The 23,381-nt window shown below is 39.1% G+C and overlaps 1 protein-coding gene and 1 long non-coding RNA gene across 2 annotated transcripts; both read left to right on the top strand.

Annotated features, from left to right (window-relative positions):
• Positions 1 to 8,573: 8,573 nt before the first annotated feature.
• Positions 8,574 to 10,271, top strand: LOC108441246. The gene is made up of 4 exons (XR_001858921.2): positions 8,574 to 8,778; positions 8,875 to 8,930; positions 9,037 to 9,195; positions 10,167 to 10,271. It is a non-coding gene; the product is annotated as an uncharacterized LOC108441246 (long non-coding RNA).
• Positions 10,272 to 14,913: 4,642 nt separating this feature from the next.
• LOC108441245 (macrophage mannose receptor 1-like) lies at positions 14,914 to 22,673 on the top strand. The gene is made up of 6 exons (XM_017720667.2): positions 14,914 to 15,120; positions 15,808 to 15,867; positions 19,023 to 19,370; positions 19,457 to 19,816; positions 19,919 to 20,263; positions 21,877 to 22,673. Exons 2-6 carry the CDS (start codon positions 15,834 to 15,836, stop codon positions 22,302 to 22,304), a joined length of 1,515 nt encoding a protein of 504 aa, XP_017576156.2. The 5' UTR covers positions 14,914 to 15,120; positions 15,808 to 15,833; the 3' UTR covers positions 22,305 to 22,673.
• Positions 22,674 to 23,381: the final 708 nt, after the last annotated feature.

The raw sequence follows: 23,381 nt of genomic DNA, 5'->3' as shown, positions 1-23,381 counted from the left end.
TCAAACTACATAATAAAAATAAATCTTTCGACAATAAAAATATGTTTGGTAGATATCAGAGTTCATCCTCACAAATGAAATGAGTTATTTTACTCCAACATATTTTCATCTTGCCAGGTCTCATGGATCATGATGCTTTTGACTGAAGCTTTTCACTACTTTTCAATGACATTTGCTTTTAATCTACTTGCATATCTATTTGGAACATTGCTGCTAGCACTGATCACATGGTTTTCCTCCCTCTTTAACTGCTGTGTTTATGTTTGTCATCTGACTGCGAGACTCACAGATCACAGCATGTTAATATCTCTGCACCTTATTCCACTACCTCATGTCCAGAAATGAGTGCTGTGTCAGGACTGCACTGCCTTGTCTGTTTACTGTGTCTAATGTCTGTTTAATTTATAGCATTTACTACATTGTGTCTTTTGTTTGCACACAATGTCTGTACGTTTGCACTTTGTACTCTTTGTTCCTTGTTGCACCGTACTGCTCCTGGTGGAACATTATTTCACTCTACTGTGTACTTGTACAAAGTATGACAATAACTTGACTTGACTTTAGATCAGTCAATTTAGACACAGTAACTAGCTGGACTGTAATACTGACTATAAAGTTCACCGTTGTCATGCTGCACAAACCCAAGAAGACGCTTGAGGATCTGTAAAAAGGAAGTCTGTTTAATGAGAGATTCATCAGTACGTAAATCCAAGTAAAACACAATATCAGGTCACATCCAACATCATAATCCAAAAACCAAGCAGGGGTCGAAAACCGGAATGACGGAAACATGCAGGCAAACAGAGCAGAAGGGAAAATCCAAAAAGCTGGCAAAAGGTTCAAGGCACCAGTAAAGAAATCAGAGAAATACCGTAGTCCAAGAAATTGGTAAAGAGGAAAACAAACCGAGGACTTTTTAAGTTCAGAGACAAAGAAAAAAACAAGGCAGTTGTGCATGATTGGAGGAATTGGTGACGTCATCTGGACTGGAATTATGAGAAGTGGAGTCCTGGAGCGTGCAAGGCAAGGGAGGAGAACCCAAAAGTGTGAGAGTCGTTTTGAGAAGAAAATACATTGTGAATGTTAAAGCTCTCTCACAGCTGGCTAGCTCATTGCTAACAATACTCACAATCATGTAGGCATCATGTGGTTTTATTCACTTTGTGGCTTGAACAGATGTAGAATAAGATGTAATTCTGAACTTTTGACTTCCCACATCTGAGTCAAGTCAAATGCAGCATAACTTTAAACTTTTTTGATTTTAGCCTTGTCTATATCAAAAACGTCAGCTTCTCTTTAGATACAATGAGGCACCAGATTGTAAGTGCGACAGCATTTGAAGTGGAACAGACAATTTGTTGGCCCCAGAATGTATTTGCTGCACAGTTTAATGTGGAATGAGAAATTCAAAGAGGCAGTTCTAAATTAAACACAGAAATTTGAAACTTCTAAAAGACATTGCATGTTTTACTTGGTGGTGACAAACATTTTACCATATATTTACCTTGTAACAGATTCACAGTGACTCTTTCAGTAGAAAGAGTTACATTCAGTCAGTGATGTATAAAGGACATGGAAGGACTAGAGTTACACTGTAATGTGACAGAATAGACCATATTCTTGTGCCAAAAACAAGACTGGGAGCCTTTAATACAACAAAGGCAAACTAAACACGAAATAGTAAAACAGGCAAGGGCCAAAACCAGTGTGAGGCGACTAACAGATATTGTAGACACGCAAGGTGTAAGCAATCTGGGCATCTTGCCCATCCAGCTATATATATATTTTTCAACGGTATTAAAGAATTAGAAATATAATCATTAAAAATAAGTGTTCATATGTATGTAGGAGTCATAGTGGGCCAGTTACAGTAGAGTAGATGTTCATTTGTGCCTAGAGCTTATCTTTCTAATTTTCAAGGCTGTTCCTTTCAAGGGAACAGGAGGATATCAGGAAGTCAGGCTCCACAGGTCATACAAACACACACACACACACACATCTACGCACTGCTTTTGACAATGAGGGCTTGTCTGATGTCTGTTATAAAATATGAGAGAGAGAGAGAGAGAGAGAGAGAGAGAGAGAGAGAGAGAGAGAGAGAGAGAGACTAAAGGCTCTCAAGTCAGTCTCTTATTTAATTTCACCATTGTTAAACTTTTCATATTTTTTTTGTGTAGATTTCTATTTTTCATATTTCCTTCATTATCAAAAAAATTGTTTTGTCCAGCGGTTTCCTCCAATAAACAGGACTTTTGGACTTGTCAAGGGTCAGTCAGAGGTCAAATGTAACAGATAAAACACAAGAAACAATAGATAAATGCCAAAATGGTAAAGAGCCCAAAAAACCCACAGAAAAAAAGAAACACTAGCATACATGAAAGGAAAACATGGCAGTAGTTTGCAAGGTGTGAGTGAAGTTAGACAGTGAAGTTAGACTCTTTATAGGGCAGGGTTGATGACATTCAGGTGGGGCTGGGAGGATTCTGGGAGCTGCAATCTGAGTGTTCATAACTACAGAGCCGGAGGGAGGCGTGACAGATGCCTTTTCTGACTAATATGGTCCCACCAATGGTTGATTCCTCTTTAACCTCCTTATTACTCTGATCGTGAATATAACGTGTTAGGATTTCTCTTTAGCTCTTTCAAACGTAACCAAAAGTACAGTCCACTTAGCTATGACTACCTAAATTTATCCATTCAGTTTCTATCATAAACTTACCAGTGAAACGAATGGTACAGTAATACATACAGCGTTTACATGCATTCATGATTCCATTGGATAAAAATAAAAATTACAGGTATTAATTTTTTTTGTTTTCAGAAATCATTACTCTGAAGGTCTACAAGGCTCTGGGTGTTCCCCACTGGCTAAATCAATCTTTGTAGTCTTTCACTTTTGGAACTGTTTAAAATCACTAAAAAATGGACAGATAAGTTGTCATCAGAGATGTTCAGTTATATGCACCATTTCACTGCTGCAGCATTTAAGGTTGAATGCAAAATTCTTTGCACACAGGATATTAATGACCAACATTAACTTTAACATGCTGGTGATTTCTAGCATTTATGCCTTTTGTGTTAATGAGCTTATTGATGACTGATGTGCAGAGCTGGATAACTAAGACACAATTTAGACTTTGCCATTTTTGTAACAATTTTTAGTGTAAATTTTGGTTGCTAAATGTAAGCAAACTAAAGAGACTAACTTGTTGCTGATCACTGCCTCACTGGATGTAGTTTGCCAACACTTTAGGTTGTTTATGTTCGAACCGTTTGATGATGTTTTAGGTTCTAGGGTTCGACCTCAATACCAAAGCTGTGAACTTAGCCAGAAGTCCTCCATCCTCCCGAGAGTCTAGCTCGCAGGGGGGGAAACTCAAATGACCACAGAGACAGTGTCTGTACTCAGAAGGCTTTCTCCATTTATTAATCAAAATAGCAGAGTGTATAGTGTGGACAAGGGCCCCCAAGGATGTTTATGACCTCCAGGAACATGGAACCTAAACAACAGATAGTATTAGAACATTGCTAATTGGATATCATTGTCACTATGAGTTACAACTAACCATATGAATGCACAAGCAGAAGCTGAGACCTCTGTATAACACAAGCCCTAAGGCCTTGTGCATACCATAGGCCTGAACCCCACAGGTCATGAGATAGTCATGAACCCAGGATTGTGCATTGATCAGTATGCACTGACATTAGGATCTAACAGTTTACAGTTGCAGGGTGGTGAAGCTTGCTGGCAAAATTACAGCTGACCCCTCTTGACCTGGACATTATCTCTTCCAGCTACTCCCTTCTTCCCTTGATTCTATTTATTGTAATTTTGTTAGAATTTTCTCTTAGTCAACTACTTGTTAACAATCTGTGTGCTTGACTGGTCTGGTCAGTATGTTTCATGTCATACATGTGTGCACTTGCCAAGACAAATTGCTTGTATATGCAACATACCTGGTAAAATACAGCGATTCTGACCAACTTCTTGAAAAGACATTTTGAAACTAAAGGCACAAACCTTCAGCCACAACATCATTTTAAAAAGAGATTCATTTCATGTTATACTACTTAAAATCTTAAGCAGTACTGAGGATAAATATTTTAGGTTGAGAGGGCTCTAACTTTGCACTGACTCAACTAGCTCTATCAAAGATGACAAGTGCATAAGCCACACATCTGAATCTGTGTGTGAGGGCTTTCACTACACACTGGTCCAGCTACTGATCACTATTATAAGTTCACAAGACTAGTTTACAGTCCTGCAAACATTTCTGGGTAATACTTTAGTGCCAATCAAATATAAAAAGGCTACATGCCAATTGTATGAGCCTTTCAAACTGTGAATTTTTATTTTTTATTTATTTATTTATTTTTAAACCTTTATTTTACCAGGTAAAATGTTTGAGAACCAGTTCTCATTTACAAACATGACCTGGCCGAAAGGCCCCAATAAAAATAGGTCCACGGCACATAAAAACAGATACATACAAAAACAAGTATACATACCAAAAGTGGCTACAATGCCCCTAAAAGTCAGCTGTCACAATGTGCTCTCATTTCACACCAGAAATTTTTATGGACAGCACTTGTCACCAAAAACTTTACTAGACATAGATGCTACGTATCTCAGTCTGACATTACAGGTGGCAAAGCTGCCTTTATGATAAATGCTGCTTTTTGGAATAAATCTTTATAAACGTTTGTCAGCTGTCATGAAAGAGTCATGTAGCCTTATGAAGATGGCCTACAGTAAACTGTTACTGATTCTTGTTTACAAAATGACATTTACAAAATTACAGGTCCATTCATATCCTCAATAAATAAGCCAATGTTGAATCCCTTTGTTTATTTTTCTGTCTCTCTGGCACAATTTCATGCTATTTTTGGCCATATGTCATGCTAAGGATCAACAGGAATTCATGAGATCTTGTATTCCGGTATTGTAGTTTACCTGTGCACATCCCCTTAACAGAAGTAACAGTTCTTTTGTTCAAAGTAATATATATATATATAAGTTTCCAAATGTTTGAAGGTGACTAGTCCTCATATGGTTGCTTAATACAAGGCAATGTGTTACTACTTAAAATATATAGAAATAAGCTTAATTTAAGATTGATACTATGGCGCTTTACTGTGAAACTCAGTGAGAATACAAAGTAAACACTTTTTTTTAGGGGTTGCTGTTTTCTTGTATGCAAAGCAGTGTGGCCGGCTGTAAAGAAAATTAAGCAAAACTTTGCATCTGATGATTTGCATCTTTCATTTTTTATTCATTTTATCAAGGCTACTGTGATACAAAGAAACACTGCAGCCAAAACACAAACAACAGCTATCAGACTACAATAATGTCAATGGATAGGTGAAAATAACTATAACCAAAACAACCTAACAATCGCTAACAAACAGGGACGGATTACTGACCGGTCCTACAGGACACCTGCCCAGGGGCCACAAACCAGCACTGATTTTCACTCGCCAATTTGTACTGATAGCCACTGTGCCAGATTTTAAGACACTGAGTTAAGAGACATGAGCCAATAAATGTACTGTCATAAAATCTTAAATAAACTGCAAAATGTTATTGGTGTAAAAGTCTAGGCTTTTGATCATGAAGTGTTTAATTTGGACTATAATTTTGGGTCATGAAAAGAAAATAATGTGTAACCCCAAACCCACACTAAGTGGAATTACTGGAAAAAGTGCCTACTATCTGTTTGGGTTTTTTTTGGAAACCAAACGGTAGCAGCAGATGTTGATAGTGGTCATGCTAGTATTAGCTCAATTTCACCAAATGTTTCTCAGTCAACTTTATGACCGCATCCAGAGTTAACCACAGCAGAGGAGGCTAATACCAGCATTGCGGTCTTGGCAACGTCTCCTAAAGCCACCAAAAAGAGCAAAATTACTATGGTTAATGCAATTGAACTTGAACAGAGTTCATAATTGAAAGACAACTGCCATTAGCAAACAACAGATCCAGTACTAGGGGGAAACATTACAGAAAATGTGAGGACTGTTCTGATGGAGAGAGGTGCAGCTTCCTTTTATAACAAACTGCTTAAAATTATGCTGAGTCATGGCCTTCAGTCAACATTCCCAAATGTGTACGTTGTTGGCCGTCTTCGTCCTGACACCTCCCGTCACAAACTACAAGGGAGAATATTTTTTTCTGCAATGGGTCTGATTAAGAATGAGCTCAGAACTAAAATGGGTCAAAGATGACTTTAACATGTTGTCACTGCTGGCCATCACGTCAGAGCTTGGTAAAGAGCGGGACTTTGATTATTTGGTGGATGAGTTTGCGAGGAGAAATGCAAGAAATAAGCCTGTCACTTAAAGTATGACTGCCTTCTGTATGTTTACCAAGGCTACTCAAATACTCAAAAGGATGATTAACATATTAATCAATTCACTTTCTGTGGGCCCTGTTCCATGTCTCCATTGTTGATGCAGCGGATTGGAGCTGTGGCCACAAGGTTTTACCTGTCGTGGTGGCAATCCCTAAACCTGCTGGTGGACACCTCAGGTAAAGGAAGCCGTCAAGATGAAGAAAGAGTCCTATCGGGCCTGGTTGGCTTGTGGGACTCTGGAGGCAAAAGATGGGGACCGAAGGGCCAAGCGGGTCTTTGACGGTTGCTGAGGCAAAAGTTTGGTGAGGCCATGGAAAAAGACTATCGACAGGCACCGACAAGGTTCTGGCAAACCGTCAGGCACCTCAGGAGAGGAAAGCGGTTCCCCACCAACACTGTACAACACTGGCAAATACTTCAAGGATCTTCTCAATCCCACCAACAATCCTTCCCCAGAGGAGGCAGAGCTTGGAGATCCGAGCAAGGGTCCGTCCATCACTCGGGCTGAGGTAGCCAAGGTGGTTGGAAAACTCCTTGGTGGCAGAGGACTGGGGGTGGATGAGATCCGCCTGGAATTCCTGAGGGCTCTGGATGTTGTAGGACTGTCTTGGCTGACACGCTTCTGCAACATCGTGTGGACATCTGGGGCGGTCCCCCTGGAGTCGCAGACCGGGGTGGTGATCCCGCTTTTTAAGAAAGGGGACCAAGAGAGTGTGTTCCAACTATCAGGGGATCACACTTCTCAGCCTAACCGGTAAGGTCTATGCAGGGGTATTGGAGAAGAGAGTCTGACCGATAGGTGAATCTCAGCTACAAGAGGAACAATGCAGGTTTTGCCCAGGTTGTGGAACACTGTCTCTGTGGTGTCTGTGAAGGTGTCAAGGAAAAATATGGACTCAAGAAATTCTTGTTACTTTTTATTGTTTTTATGTTTATTTGAATTATGAATACGACTTTATACTAATGTATATTGTAATAAAGTTACTGCTGAGGTCAATTGTTTAAAAATTTGATTAGATGCCTAAAACTTTCGCACAGTACTGTATGCACATGTGATTTATTTATTTATGTATTTATTCATTATACATTTGCAAAACATTCAAATAAACTTTTTTCACTTTATCACTATGGGGTATTGTGTGTAGAATTTTGGGGAAAAACATGAATTTTGGAATACGGCTGTAACATAAAATGTGGAAAAAAGTGAAGTGCTGTGAGTATTTTCCACTGTATGTTTAATCTGCAACAATAAAGTGTCAAACACTAAAAAGTTGTGAGGCTAGTCAGCTTATTGTTTGAATTTTCCCATCCCACCTTAAATGGTGCTCAGAACCACCAGCACCAGTGAACGAACATCTCTCCGCTAAGCACTCTCTCGTTCAGTTGCTGATCATTTTTGAGGAGAAAATGAACTGTTCCTCTGAAAAGTGGCAGCAACTTAAAAGCACTCTCTGCCTTCAGTGTAGTGGTGAAATGCAGACACAGAGGTTCTTTCCTCCATATGACAAAGTTTATTCCTTTATTTATTACACAAACCCATTTTCCTCTGTTCATCAGCTGTTTCATCATCAGCTGACAAACCACTGAAACGGAGATAAGGCTGTTTCTGCTTCAAGCTCTTATACTTGAGCAAGCTGTACATGCTCAACTCATCATTGTAATCGCTTTAGCAGAAGCAGCTTCACGCTGCAACGACTACTTCCAGCAGAAAAAATGCAGAAATTGTTTCAATGTATTCCAAGGGCTGTACTTCAAAATACCCATAAATGTTTTATATTTGTGCTTGTGCATTCTGAATTTCTGCCTGTAGTGTTTGACAAGCACAGTGCAAGTATTTATTAAGGCTAAGCAACTCTAGTTGATGCTTTTTCACAAGCATAACTCACATACACCGCTGCCTTACCATTTAAAAAGCAATGCTTATCTGTAATCTGAAATCTGCTTCATTTCAGTTTTTTAATCATTCTCAGAAGTTAGTCACAAGCTCAATTCAGAATTATTCCATTCAGACCCAGGTGCCTTAGTCATCAGTCATGTGGAATTTCCTGGACAGAGCACCGTTCCTCACTAGAGGCCAACAGCACTGCTGAGTAATGTTTGATCTGTTCCCATCCAGCTTCAGTTCTGATTCAGCTCATGAGGGGTTGCTAATTAACCAGCAAGTTAAATCAGGTGTGTCACAGTGAGGGAAACACATGACTTGGAGTGATGAATGTGGTTCTCAAACATTTTGGGGCTTGACCCCTTTTCCTTTCATTCCCTGTATCAGGGGTGGCGAACTAAGGTGCTGGAAGGCCAATGTCTAGGAGAGTCTGGTGACTTTCCTGCTCTTAACACACCAACAAACCACCAAAACTGTGCAGGACTCAATTCATCCAGGACCAGAGTGTGCCAGCACAGGCAATGGTGGTAAGAGGAACCAGGGGTATGCAAATTAACTGACAGCAATGTCTATTTATGGACCACGTAACCCTGCTATTATGGAAAGCAAGTGAGACAATTTGTTTAATATTGTGTGCAGAGAGATGGAACGAGTTTTTCCACCTACAGCCATGACATCATTGGTCTAATACTGAAGTAACTATATCATGAATATTACAGCTTTGGTTTGTTTTGTGTTGGGGTATATATTTTACAAAAAAGTCTGCAAAGTATATATATTTATATTGTGGTGTTGACACAGAGCAAGAAGTGGATGAGGACATAATTCCACCATAAGAAGGGCAGAAAGACATATGCAAGTCACTGAAACCCACAAGGGACGTCACCACCATCCACAGGCTTTGTCGTGACGATAGATTAACCCCAAAACAAAACATGGTTCCATTGACTTACATTCAAAGTAAAGTATGTTTTTTCCTTCTACTGTAAAGTTACTATTTTTGGAATTCAAGTTTTTCTTCTGACAGCAGCGAGATATACATTGTTTACTTTGTCTTTTCTGTTGTATCCTGTGTACAGTACTTTGGTTTATACGCTTTATAAATAAATCTTGCTTAGTTGTTTACTTAGCATTTACTATTTTAGTGTGCAAATAAAAATCAAGGAATAGTGGAGTGATAGTGTGAAAAACCCAGCTAGTTTCTGGAATCTTTATCTCTAGTATATTTACTTCACTGTCTATGCCATTTCCTTTCAGTCATTATTTTCTTCAGTTTTACATGAGATTTGACTATGAGTGCTGGTAACAGATGTAACAGGGAGCAGTTGTGGGCTGGAGGTTAGGGACGTGGATCTGTAACCGAAAGGTTGCCAGTTCGATCCCCAGTGCTGACAGAACATGACTGAGGTATCCTTGAGCAAGACACCTAACACCCAGTTGCTCCCCAGACAGATAGGGATGCCCACAGCTCCGGGCAAGTGTGCTTACTGCCCCATAGTGTGTGTGTATGTGTGTGTTCACTAGTGTATATGTGGTGTTTCACTTCACGGATGGGTTAAATGCAGAGGTGGACTTTCCCCGTTTGTGGGATTAAAAAAGCATCACTTAGTCTTAACACCCATCCTTGCCACCAGAGGTCAGCCTCACCTAAATACATTCTCCCTTGTTGCACCCTGACCCCTCACCTGCAGCTCACTTCACCATTTAAGGACCTTCAGTACACTAAGTCAGTGCAAAGTATTACCAGTTTTCCTGCATACCAAGCCTTGTTACCTCATTGTTGATAGTTTTTGATTGCTTTGACCCTGTTTCTGTATTCTTTGGATCTTTCTTTGGTGCTTTTGCTGATTTTGGACTTTCCTTGTGTTTTGACCTTTGGACTGTTTTTTGACTCTGATTTTTTTTTTTTGTGTGTGTTTTGGATTAAACAGGATTATGGATTCTACTCATTCTGGAGAGTCTTCCTTACAGCTGGAAGTCCCCAAATAAAAGCTGCTCAGCTATTTATTACAAATTTTACACATTTAAGTCTGAAATATTCTGTTGTTTTTTTTTGTCAAAAAATTTCTGCAGTAAGTGGTGAATGTATTTCTAGAAGGAAACACGATTATTTCATCAAGACTGTACTGGAGTAGAGAGAAATATTACAATTAATAATATTAAACTTTCTCACTACTTCTGTTTAGCTCCTGTACAAACCTACTATTAGTAAATTCATAGAGGATTGCTACATTTCTGGACTAGCAGTGTTCATTTAAAGGTCAGGAAAGACCACATCAACAGATAGGAAGGTAGGGGAGTTTAACTCTGAAACATGGTAAAGTAATGACCAACTCACTGAGATCTAATTCTACATAAAAAAGAATGCATATATACAGAATAATGGGCACCATGTTCTGTTTCACTGCATAAAGTAGGTATAATTATAAAGTGATACACAGGCTGAACACCTTTAGTCATTCGTTAATATGAGGAACCTCCAGGAGGTACACATGAAAATAGATACTAAACCAGCCACTGAATAAAAAAATTCCCAGTATTTTGGCAACAATTAGTAAACTAGCCTGCAAGAAGAGCTTAATGCCTTTTACCCTCATGAATATTGAGTAAGACCACAATGCAAAACTTTCACTAACAACTGAGTTAGCCTTATCCTAGGGTTACAAAGTCAAACATCCCCATTGCCAACACTAAAAGTAAGTATTGTTGTCCTTTAATGAATTTATTTATTTAAAACTGCTAAAAACATACTGAATATTTTCTGTTACCTCTTCATAATGAAATATGCCCTAAAATAATCATGTGCTTTTGCTGTCACATGCTCCCCTGCTGGACCTGCATGATAACTCATATGGCTCGGCTATGTGCTCCTCTTTTTGTTTTTCTTCACCATGCATCATGACTCACCAGCCACCTATTTCAAGAGGTACCTCATTCTAGGCCCATGAGTGTAGTACATGTACTGGGGCCTTTCAGCATAGTGGTTGCATAGTTTGTGCCTGTTTAACTTAATTCTACCATGACTGTATCTTCTAGTTTTCTAAGTCTGAACTGTTCCCACTCTAATTCATGGATCTATTAAAACTTCTCTTGCAAATCAATCTTGCCTCAACTCAATCACTACTTTTACATTTATAGATTTTTTTTAAATTAATAAATATATAAATGCATAAAGGCATTTACTAAAAGAAATCTAGAATATTTCCATAAAAGTCGAGCTAAAAACCTGTTTTTTTTAAAGCTTCCCCTGCTATTCTAGTCTCCTACTTATTACTCTTCTGCTCTTAGGCCCTGGCTCTTCCGTTTCTCCTCACCTCTACTTTGTCAAAGCTGAAAGAACAAAAACACTCTGCATGTTGATAGCAGCAGTACTTTTACAAATAAATCTAGGTCTCTAACCAGGTATTTTCACTGTAAACCTTATAATCAATTTAATTTACTTTGCCTTAAATATCATCAGGAGTTTACTGACACAAAACAGTTTAATCACAGCTTAACCTTAGTCCTTAAATCTATTTAGTTAGTTTAAGTTTATTATTTACTTAGAGTAAGTTTATTAAAAACAGAGTGGTAACTGGAACAAAGTTGGATCTTTGGGTATTTTGAGAAGTAGCTGTTCCTGCTGTAGGCAATATGTGCAAATGCCTTGAGGAGCAACTTTCAGTTGTTTTGCAGTCTTTGTTAAACAGTGGTGCTGATTGGTTACCACCACTGACACCCTAATAATGTGAGTGCAGGTCACTGGCTGCAACATAATAAATGAAAAAATTTCTATCTGCTTTCCTTGATTTTGTATGATCTATAGCCATTGAAGTATTTCAGTTGCACAAATTACTCATTACTTTATGCAAGGCAATGCAAGTTTATTTGTATAGCACCTTTCATACACAGTGACATTTCAAAGTGCTTAACACAAACAGAAAATTAAAAGCATTAGATAATAATACAGCTAATAACATTCCTGAGATCCCAAGAAAGCTTTTGCAAAGACTGTTACAAAGATACAAGAAATGCATAAGAAGCAAGACTTGCAATTGTGATTATACTCGAGTCACTTCCAGAACTTAAGGTGAGGAAGAGCACCGAAGTTACTGCTTTCAACCACTGAATAGCAGCTGTAACAGAACAGAATTTTACTCTGAAAGTAAAACTAATCTCTAAGCTGTAATTCAATGCTTGGTTCTTCATGTTAGCAAAAAACATCCAAAGTTTCTCTCTACGATTCAATCTGGTCAAGCACATCTGATCTCATCTGGGAGTTTGTTTCATCGATTAGCAGCATAGTGACTGAATGCTGTCTCATCCTTTTTGGTTCTGATTCTGAGCACTACTAACTGACCAGTCCAGAGTGACCAGAGATGCCTATTGGGTTCATATACTTCCAGCAATGTATTTTGGTCCAAGGCTATTCAGTAATTTATATGCAATTAGAAGCACTTCAAAGTCAATTCTGTACTGAGTTGGTAGCCAGTGCAGTGACCTGAGGATTTTAACAATGTGCTTGGATCCTTTATTCTCTTTCTTATTGGATCTCTTAGCATACTAGCAGCTGCATTTTCAACAAGCTGTAAGTGTCTGACTGTGGTTTTCAGAAGGCCAGTAAAGAGACAACTGGAGTAGTCCAGCCTTCTGGAGATAAATGCATGAATTAGTTTTTCTTGGTCTTGTTGTGACATAAATTTTTAAACTTTTAAAATTCTCTCATTATCTCTCATACTCATTATTGCTTTTAAATGGCTGATGAAATTAAGTTCTGAATCAGTTGCTATGCCAAGATTTCTGACTTAATCTTGAGGCTTTAGAGCTGCAGCATCAAGATGAGCACTGACCTTGAGTCTTTGCTCCTAACTACCAAATACAATTACCTCTATCTTTTCTTTATTTAGTTGGAGAAAGCTTTCTTTCATCTACTCATATACTGACTCCAGGTAATGACATAATGTCAACATTTCTCTTGTGATGTAGCTCCTATCTTCCAAATATGATTGAAACCAGATAAGAGGTGTTCTGGAAAGCCCTAGCTAGTTTTCAAGTCAGTCTAAAATAATGTTATGATTGATTGTATCAAATGCAGTGCTAAGATTAAGAAATGACAGCACAGGTATTTTGCCAGCATCTGTATCATACAAATATCATTTAAATCCTTTTCATAATTTTGCCTATGAATGGAAGATTAGAAATAGGCATATAATTATTAAGGTAGGAGACATCTAGATTGTCAACTTGGGTGGTCTATAAATTGTTAGTAATAAAATCTGTGGTGAACCGTTTAGCTCAGTACTGAGGTATTTAAAAGAGAGGTCTCCAAGGGCTGTTCATACTCAAACGTACTTTTAAAAAATAGCCACAATTCCACTGCCGTCTCTATTATCTCTGCACACATTCATAGAGCTAGTCTGGAGGAATAGATTGAAATAGGGCAGCTGCACTGCTGCTGTAGTCTGGCCAGGTTTCAGGCAGAAAAATGAAGTCTAGTTTATGTGAAGTAATAAGATATTTGACTATAAAAGATTTGTTTGTAAGTGACAGTTTATTCAGGAGTGTCGGACTCAAATGTGGACTTGGGCTTCAAATCAAATGCTGTAAAGCAACAGCTGTTGGAATATGTTGACCTACAGAGCAACTTAAATGAGCTCTGTTCATTCTGTTTCCAATCAGGACAGGAATATGATGAGCTACAGGCGCTGTGGGCTCCAGCTTGTTTTGTAAACTTTTGTGAATATAATCACAACTACAATGGAGACACTGAAGACTTTGCCATTATCAGCTTTATAGACTGAACATGCAGTGCAATGTGCTTCCTGAAGAGATGACAGTTGTGTTTGCTGCTGTTACTGTGGTAGGGGCCAAAGTGCGCTGTCAAATAGAAGGTATGACTGGCCAGTGTTTAGGAGGTGGAAATGCCCGTCTGAGGACTTGGTAGTATAGATTTCTTCCATTTCCTCTGAAAATCCCATCAGGGGTGAAAACATCATCGGCCCTCTTGTTATGGGACTAATACTGAATGTACATGTTTGGTGATGATGGTGCCTGATGTATGAGGGCTGAGTCTTTAATATCAGCCCACTGCATGTCTGCAGTTGATGCTGTAGTGAAAATGCTTCACATTTTCCACAGACAGTATGCCAAATACATACATTTGTTCAAAAATTATAGGAACAGAACCACATAAAACATATCCTAATAGCACTTTCATTGCAACTGCAATTGAGTAACTACCAAACAAGTAGGAATCTGAACCATTGTAGCCTTTTAACATGACAGGCTACAGAAGCCAAACAAAATGCCAAAAGCTTGTCACAGAAATACTGAACTAAGCTGTTCTTATACGATGTTATCTAGTCTCAAATGTCAGAGAAGTCCAGTGTCCACTCAAGGTGGATGTCAAGGTAACATAGCTCACGGTGACTGACTGACATCAGCAGGCTGGCTATCAAGCAATCAGTCACTACCCTACAAGTTTTGAAAGGGGTTTAGGGATCATTGTCAATCTCATCCATTCCATTGTCTTCCAGCACATTTACAAGGTGCAAAGGCCACAAAGGCAGCATGGAGATGATTTGACTAATTCAATAACACAGTCCAGATGTACATCCCCATCATAAAGGACAAACAAACGGGAGAGTGTGATTAATACGGAATACAGATGAAGTGTTTCCTTCCACTGTTCAGGTCTGTTGATTTGAAAATCATTAGGTAGACATCAATCAGCATTTTCCTGTTTGGACTTGAGTCGCTTCTTCTTCACTGTAGTGGTGCATGCTCTGCATATTCTGGTGCGACAGATTTGTTTATCCTGTAGGCACGAATGTCCATGTTAGACTTCTGACATTATGAGAAAAGAGCATTGATCATCAATCTGCACAGAGCAACAAACATCACTAGGTAAGATCTGGCATCTCTTTATTCTCCTTTAAGCCGTTTTCACTTCATCAAAGATAAATTATGTTCTTGCTTTGAGAACATTTATCATGTCAAAGAATATATTTATGATAAGTACCTGAATTACTAATGCTACTCTTTATGATGTTTACACTGAACAAATGCAAAGTAATGGATTACTTCAAATTAGTAAAGGTAATAATTCTATACAGAACCATGAACATCATGCTTAATTAGCTCTTGGCATGGTGAAATGGTTCAAAACGTATTCCGCTTCTGTTACGATGTCAAGCTTGTGACCATAAATGAAGTCTATTTGGTGCTGTATAGAACTATTTTCTAAAAAAGGTTCTGTATAGGACATTCCCATCATTCTGAAGAACCATCTCACCATGCAAAGAACAATTAAAGCATGAAACATTTCTATACAGTTCGGCTTTTGTTACATTGTCAAACTTGTAACAACAGAACAAGCCGGTTTGGTGCCATTTAGAACCATTTTCAAAAAGCAAAAAAGTTCTATATACAGGCTATACAACATATCCCCTTCAATCTAAAGTAGCATTTGACCATGAAAAGAGTCACAAAAGCATGAAATGCAGAACTAATGGTTCTAAAAAGAATCACTGTCTTTATTAAAGAACCCTTTAAGAACCATCGTTCTTAAGTTTGTATGTCAATCTTTTTCAGCACAGGTGTGTGTATTTGGAGTTGCCATGGTGATCGTCCAACTCTTACTTCTCCTCTCAGGTAAGCTTTTAAACCCCTTGGCTCTAAACATTGTGGATCCGTTTCCCAGACAGGGATTAAAACTGGCTCTGGAAGATGATTGTGCTTTAATGGTGCCTCTCCACTCATATAGTGGAGTCTAGGCTTAATCCCAGTCTGGCACACCAACCCTATATTGTTAATCTAAACTTTCTAATGTTGATCAATCAAAGTCCACGAAAATGGAAGCTGCTGTTTTAGTTGCAAGACACACAAGAACCATACAGGTCAAATATTAGAGTGAGTGCTTTTAAATTAGACACCTCCAGATGATGCAAAAGGGTAATGTGATGAGCTTCGTGTTTCTTCCAATCAAGAGATGTTAAACTTTAATACGCGGGCAGACGGCGCCCTCTCCTGGACGCATCTGGTAACAAAACTTCAATTCACTGTTTTGGTATCTGGGTGCAAAAGATAAATGACAATCATTTAAGCAGAATAAACATTCTCTTCATTTCTTTGATCTTTCACAAGGTCCAGTTGTTTTAGCATCCAATGAACAGTTTCAAATTCTTAGCTCTTACAGTACATAAAAATATTAAATATTTGAAGCAATGCTTTGATTGTAATAACAATGTTCATTAGGTTTAATATCAAAGTATTAAATGCTGTATGAAAAATGAGCATGTAATACAGCACAAAAGTTATTTACTTAATAATAATAAATAATTTTGTATGATTATTTTTTATCAGATGTAACCAAAAAGCTTTTTCTTTGGGTTATTTGTTTGCTTGCTTGAACCTGGAATAAACAACAAAGTTTTAGAATCTTGAAAAGGACAAAATGAAGTTGTCACAATTAAAATGAAGAAGAAAAGAAATATTAAAAGTGAAGCACAGTTCTGAAACTGACCACGTTGAGGCCTTTGTGCAAAAAGGTCAGATTTTTATTTTATTTTATTTTTGTCTTATTCCTTCCACTGAAGCTTGTGTACAGACGACTCTTAGGTGGAACTGATCTTAACTCAGAGAGTCCATGCCAGTTTGTGTGCATACGGTCATTAATGCAACATATAGTAAGACTAAGAAATTTTGTAAAACATGTAAAGATTTAAAGATTCTACTTTTCAGTCAAATTGTTATGCTGATATCATCTCGAATGAAAAACTGATGCACAATTTAGAAAGGAACACAAAAAAAAGGCATTTTCACCAGTGGTCTCAGAATGTTTGACCCCACTATATATTTTATATTGAACAGTTTCCTGAAGAAACAAACAAGTGCAAATATTATTTATCAGTTTCTTCACTTTATTGAAGGATGTAGTCTTCATTGTGTAATCAATGTTGTAAGATGGCATACATTTCTGTAGAGGAGATGCTAGATGGGAGTTTTTCTTTGGAAGTTGCTATTACTGGCTGTAATACACTATATTTCCAAATGTATCCCATCCACTCACCCATGCAAATAATGCAGGTGTTCCAATCACTTCCATGGCCACAGATGTATAAATCCAAGCACCTAGGCCTGCAGACAGCTTCTACAAACATTAGTGAAAGAATGGGTCGCTGTCAGGAGCTCAGTGAATTCCTGCATGGTACCGAGATCAGATGTTACCTGTGCAGCAAGTCCAGTCGTGAAATTTCCTCACTACTAAATATTCCACAGTCGAATGTCAGTGGTATTGTAACAAAGTAGAAGCAATTGGGAACGACAGCAACTCAGCCATGAAGTGTTCGGCCACGTAAAATGACTGAGCGGGGTCAGCGGATGCTGAGGGGCATAGTGCACAGAGGTTGCCAACTTTCTGCAGAGTCAATCACTACAGACCTCCAAACTTCATGTGGCCTTCAGATTAGGTCAAGAACAGTATAGAGAGCTTCATGGAATGGTTGTCCATGGCCGAGCAGCTGCGTCCAAGCCTTACATCACCAAGCGCAATGCAAAGCGTGGAATGCAGTGGTGTAAAGCGCCGCAACTGAACTCTAGAGCAGTGGAGATGGGTTCTCTGGAGTGACCAATCACGCTTCTCCATCTGGCAATCCGATGGATGAGTCTGGGTTTGGCAGTGGCCAGGAGAATGGTACTTGTCTGACTGCATTTTGCCGAGTGTAAAGTTTGGTGGAGGGGGATTATAGTGTGGGTTGTTTTTCAGGAATTGGGCTCGGCCCCTTAAGTTCCAGTGAAAGGAACTTAATGCTTCAGCACCAAGAGATTTAGGACAATTTCATGCCCCCAAGTTTGTGGGAACAGTTTGGGGACAGTCCCTTCCTGTTCCAACATGACTGTGCACCAGTGCACAAAATGGGTCTATAAAGACATGGTTGAGTGAGTTTGTGTGGAAGAACTTGACTGGCCTGCACAGAGTCCTGACCTCAACCCGACAGAACACCTTTGGGATGAATTATAGCTGCATATTAAACCTTATAGATTAAGAATGGGAGGTCACTCAAGTTCATATATGTGTGAACTCAGACAATGGAATACTTTTGGAAATAGAGTGTGTTTTAAATTGGAAGTTTGAAAAAAGCACAATACTTTGATGAGTTTCTTCAGTTTATGTTATAAATTTAATTGATAAATATTTTATAAATAGTTTTTATAAATATATCTTTTACTGGAGTTTTAAAATGTATTTAATGATAAAGTCATAATTATATGGACACAAGACAATCTACAGGTTGATCAATACAACCGAGCCATTAGTGTAACTTCAGTTGTCGAACAAAATCATGAACATAACAGGGACACGAAAACAGATAAAAGAAGCCATTCTATTTAGTTAACAAGTTCTGGCTCATCTGACAAGCCATTTCTGCTGACTAGTCTGTTCTCTCCATCACAACAATCATTTGAAGTGTTAGTTATACTTCCTAGCAGTAGCATTAGCTCTTTGCAACCCAAAATGGTTACAAAGAGAGGATTTTTGGTTTAAATGTACATTTACCATAACATTTTTACATCCCACACAAGTCAGCTTCCTTTACTGTAGCAGACTGACGAGCTCTACTTTAGAGCATCCCATTCTATTTATAATGCTTTTCTATGGAGATTATACAAACTGTGTGTGCACAGTTGAACACAGTGGGTGCATCTTAAAGCAGCCGATGTCACTAATTAGAAGAGGTATCTGGATATTTTTGGACATACTGTGAACAATCACTCTTAGATTTTAACAACAGAGTATTTTTCCACAGCCTTTTCTGCCACAGCCCATCTACGAACATTATTTATAATTGAGCCACAGATTGTGAGCATGGCTGAGGCTCAGGTGGCCTGCAAAAAAAAATACAATGACCTCGCCAGTGTGTACAACAATGAAGACAATGCCAATCTGGCTCAGTTTCTCAAAATAAAACGAAAGGCATGGATTGGCCTTTATCGACATCAGTCCAGTGATAAATGGTCTAATGGAGATGATGTTACATTCAGTAATCTGACCGGGGTCTGTGGGTCAGGGTCCTGCTGCGCTGCTATGAAGGCTGATGGTTCATGGGAAAGTCTAAACTGCATAGAGAAAAGACATTTCATGTGCTATAAACAAGGTAATTGACATTGTTAAATGGAACTGTTAGCTATGAGTTGTTCATTCAGAACCTCTGATTCAACATCAGTCCATTTTCCTCCACAGATGTTGGTAAAGAAACCAATTATTATATAATCTCTGGGAATATGAGCTGGTATGAAGCTCAGAGTTACTGCAGGAAGAACTACACTGACCTGGTCAGCATCAGAGATCAGAACCAGAATGAAGCAGTGAAGACAGAAGGGCTGACCAGCAGCGTATCCATCTGGATCGGCCTGCTGCGTGATGAATGGAAGTGGACTGATGGAGGACGCTCTGCCTACAGAAACTGGGCAACTGATCAGCCTCGACCATCATCATCAGACTGTGTAGTAATGATGAATACTACAAGTGAATGTGGGAAATGGTATTCAGTGCCATGTAGTAATGCTGAGTCTGCTTTGTGCTATTTTATAAATACCACAGGTATCAAAACACATTCACACACCTCATTACTTTAACATTACCTCACTGCCTTCACGTCATTAATATTCTGAACATTAATTACATGAGAATATTCTTCTGCAGATGTTCCACCTACAGTGCCGGATGGTCTCAATATCAGTGAGAAGAAAATTGTTTACATGACTGAGGCTCAGGCACCTTGCATAACAAACGACACTAACCATATCATTGTGTACAGTGACAATGACAATGCTGAGCTGGCTTTGAAGATTGAAAGTGGCAAAAAAGCCTGGCTTGGGCTCTGTCGCGGTCAGTCCAGTGATAAATGGTCTAATGGAGATGATGTCACATTCAGTAATCTGACAGGGGCCTGTGGGTCAGGGTCCTGCTGTGCTGCTATGAAGACTGATGGTTCATGGGAAAGTCTTAATTGCACAGAGAAAAGAAATTCCATGTGCTATAAGCATGGTAACTACAATACAAAGTCATGTTATTATTACATTAATAATCAAGTAATCTAATGATCTGTTTTATGATTAATGAAGTACACACACATGCACACAATTTCAAAGCTGCTTATCCTTCTGGGTCACGGGGGGGAGCTAATGCCTACCCCAGGTGTCATTAGGCGGAAGGGAGGAAACACCCTGGACAGGTCGCCAGTCCGTCGCAGGGCATTAATCAAGTAATCTAACAATTGTTTTGATGGCTAATCTGAGTAACAAGAATTATTAAGGGCCAAAAATGCAGAGCAGGTGGGGCGTCAGGGAGTCATTCAGTGGGGCAATTCCCCACCACCCAATTATCTTACCCCTGGGTGCTATTATCTGCTATCTATAGGACTTTTACATTACTGTATTACGTGCAGTGTGTTTAATTTGATTGAACATCCAACCAGGTTATGGTGGCTACCAGTTTACAGTGCTAAATGAAGTGAAATTAATTCTTTGATTTGTGCATATGGGTATACACTTCACTCTATTTTACCTAAAGTATGACAATGGAATAATATATAGAGTTTGGGTATTATATTTGGGGTACATGTCATGCTTTCTGAACATGATGCTCAGCCTCTTGAGCCCCTCCTAGTGGCAGGTTCCTGAGAGCTTTCCCTTTATCCCCTGGTAAGGTCCTCAGTGTTTGGGGTGATAAACTACTCTCTAGTTGATGCTGTGTGGAATAGGAGGTTCTTTTGGACAGAGCTACTATAGACACTGCTACACTTCCCCAGCCCTTCTGTTTCTGTTTTTTTTTTATTGTCCTCACATGACTTACACTCACTGGCCACTTTATTAGGCCACTTTATTTATTCAGTTCAGTTCTGTTGCTTGTTATCACAAATAGCCAATCACCAACTCAATGCATTTAGGCATGTAGAGGTGGTCAAGACAACTTGCTGACCGAGCATCAGAACGGGGAAGAAAGGTGATTTAAGTGACTTTGAACGTGGCATGGTTGTTGGTGCCAGACAGGCTGGTCTAAGTATTTCAGAAACTGCTGATCTAGTGGGATCTTCACACACAGCCATCTCTAGGGTTTACAGAGAATGGTCCAAAAGGAGAAAATATCCAGTGAGCGGCAGTTGTGTGGACGAAAATTCCTTGTTGATGTGAGAGGTCAGAGGAGAATGGGCAGACTGGTTCTAGATGATAGAAAGGCAACAGTAACTCAAATAACCAACCAAAATCTCTGAGGAATGTTTCCAACACTTTGTTGAAAGTATGCCACGAAGAATTAAGGCAGTTCTGAAGGCAAAAGGTGGTCCAACCTTTTACTAGCAAGGTGTACCTAATAAAGTGGCCAGTGAGTGTAGTTCTGGTGCTATGCCTGATTTGATGCAGAGAATTCCATTGATCCCAAACTGCTATAAAAACACTGACAGAAGGAAAAAAAGCATATCAATGTCCATCAGGCTCTGCTGCAAGTCATTTCTGAGTCATTAAGAAAGTAAATTTAACCAATTATGTTTTAATAGTCGACTTTAATGAAGGTATGTTGATACTCGTAATTCACTTGTGACTAGTTCTCATTTCTTGTGACTCTTATTCTGAATGAATGTGATCATTCTTTCACCTCCACAGATACTGACCTCATCCTCAACTACCATTTAATCCTTGACCCCATGAGCTGGTATGAAGCTCAGAGGTACTGCAGGAAGAGCTACACTGACCTGGTCAGCATCAGAGATCAGAACCAGAACGAAGCAGTGAAGACATCAGCGATGACGAGGAACACGTCCTTCTGGATCGGCCTGCTGTGTGATGACTGGGAGTGGACTGACGGAGGACGCTCTGCCTATAGAAACTGGGCGACTGGTCAGCCTGAAGTAAACTTAAACTGCACGGTATTGACGAATAGCATAGACCATGATGGCAAATGGTATTCAGTTGCATGTGATCCATCCTACCTTAATAACACCGCAGGCATCAGAACGCATTTCCACATTGCTACTGGGTTTTGCTTCATCTTTTTTACACTGCCTTCGATGTTTTACAACAGCATCTGTTAAAAGAGTCTGTTGAAAGGGTAATAAGAGCTACATAAAAGCCATAATCTAAAGTTCACATCTTAACTTTTTTTATGGCTCCTATTACTGCTTTTCCACAACTTTGAGAGCAGTACTGCCAAAATCAGACACCATGCATGCTTCATGTATGCCAGATTATGTAGGCCTTTTTACACCAGCTGTGAAAAGTTTTGTTCAGACTTTTATCCAGAGTTCCTTAACACAAGTTTCTAAGAACACAAGGTGCCACGAACTACTGGACAGGCCTGTAAAACACCTCAGGAAAGGTTCTGTCAGGAAAGTTTTGCATTGAGACGCAACAACATCTGTAATTTTTTTTGCATACATTAAATAAAGCAAATCATAACTGTCTTTGTGAAACACCTGGTGTCCAAAATTAAGCTGAACCTCATGAATAGTCATACAGAATTACAGCCAGATAAAAAAAATATTGACAGTAAAAGGTCACATTTCAAGCATGTTAATGCCCCTATAGCAGCAGCCACCAAGCCTCCTGGACATCTACTTTCCTACAAAAGTTTACTTCCAACCTGTATCTACAATGCTGCTTCACATTTACCCAACACTAATGCACTTAATCCAGGCAATGGAATTCATTATCCTGTGCAGGAATGGCAGACTAGCTGGCAGAAGGTAGATCTCCTACAGTTAGAAATAATCATACTATGCAGGTACATGATTCAATCATCAAGGTACAAACAATGTAAGTGTTGCCTCAAAGGGTACAGCAGTGGTTTTAAGGTCCAGTGGTGCACCTTACCTGAGTTTTCCTAGTGGAAAACTAGATATTTGTATCTTTTTATAACCAAATGTTTTAAATCAGAACATTGAAGTAAAAAGCCTGGAGGCGAGGCGGAGTGTGTGGAGTCAGTACAACTTACAACATATAATTTCAGTGGATTCTTGCTCTATGTTCCCCCTGAGGGTACCAGCACAATGACCAGAGCCCCAGTGAGAGTGTCACACCTTTTTTTCCCCCTATGAGAGCGTAGACAATGCAATTTAGCAATAAAAAGACGGGCTGTGAAACAGGCAATGCTTTCCAGAGCAGCTGGAAGA

This window comes from Pygocentrus nattereri, chromosome 19 (genome assembly GCF_015220715.1).
Source record: "Pygocentrus nattereri isolate fPygNat1 chromosome 19, fPygNat1.pri, whole genome shotgun sequence".
NCBI lineage: Eukaryota > Metazoa > Chordata > Actinopteri > Characiformes > Serrasalmidae > Pygocentrus > Pygocentrus nattereri.
The sequence above is the reverse complement of the archived record's forward strand: the minus strand, read 5'-3'. Positions and strand labels throughout refer to the sequence as shown.

Excerpts from the sequence above, each read along its gene's own strand:
- LOC108441245 (XM_017720667.2), top strand. The coding sequence starts at position 15,834 with ATGGTGATCGTCCAACTCTTACTTCTCCTCTCAG. Across the intron at positions 15,868-19,022 it reads ACTCTTACTTCTCCTCTCAG|CCTTTTCTGCCACAGCCCAT; the intron begins GTAAGCTTTTAA and ends ATTTTTCCACAG. Across the intron at positions 19,817-19,918 it reads CTATTTTATAAATACCACAG|ATGTTCCACCTACAGTGCCG; the intron begins GTATCAAAACAC and ends ATTCTTCTGCAG.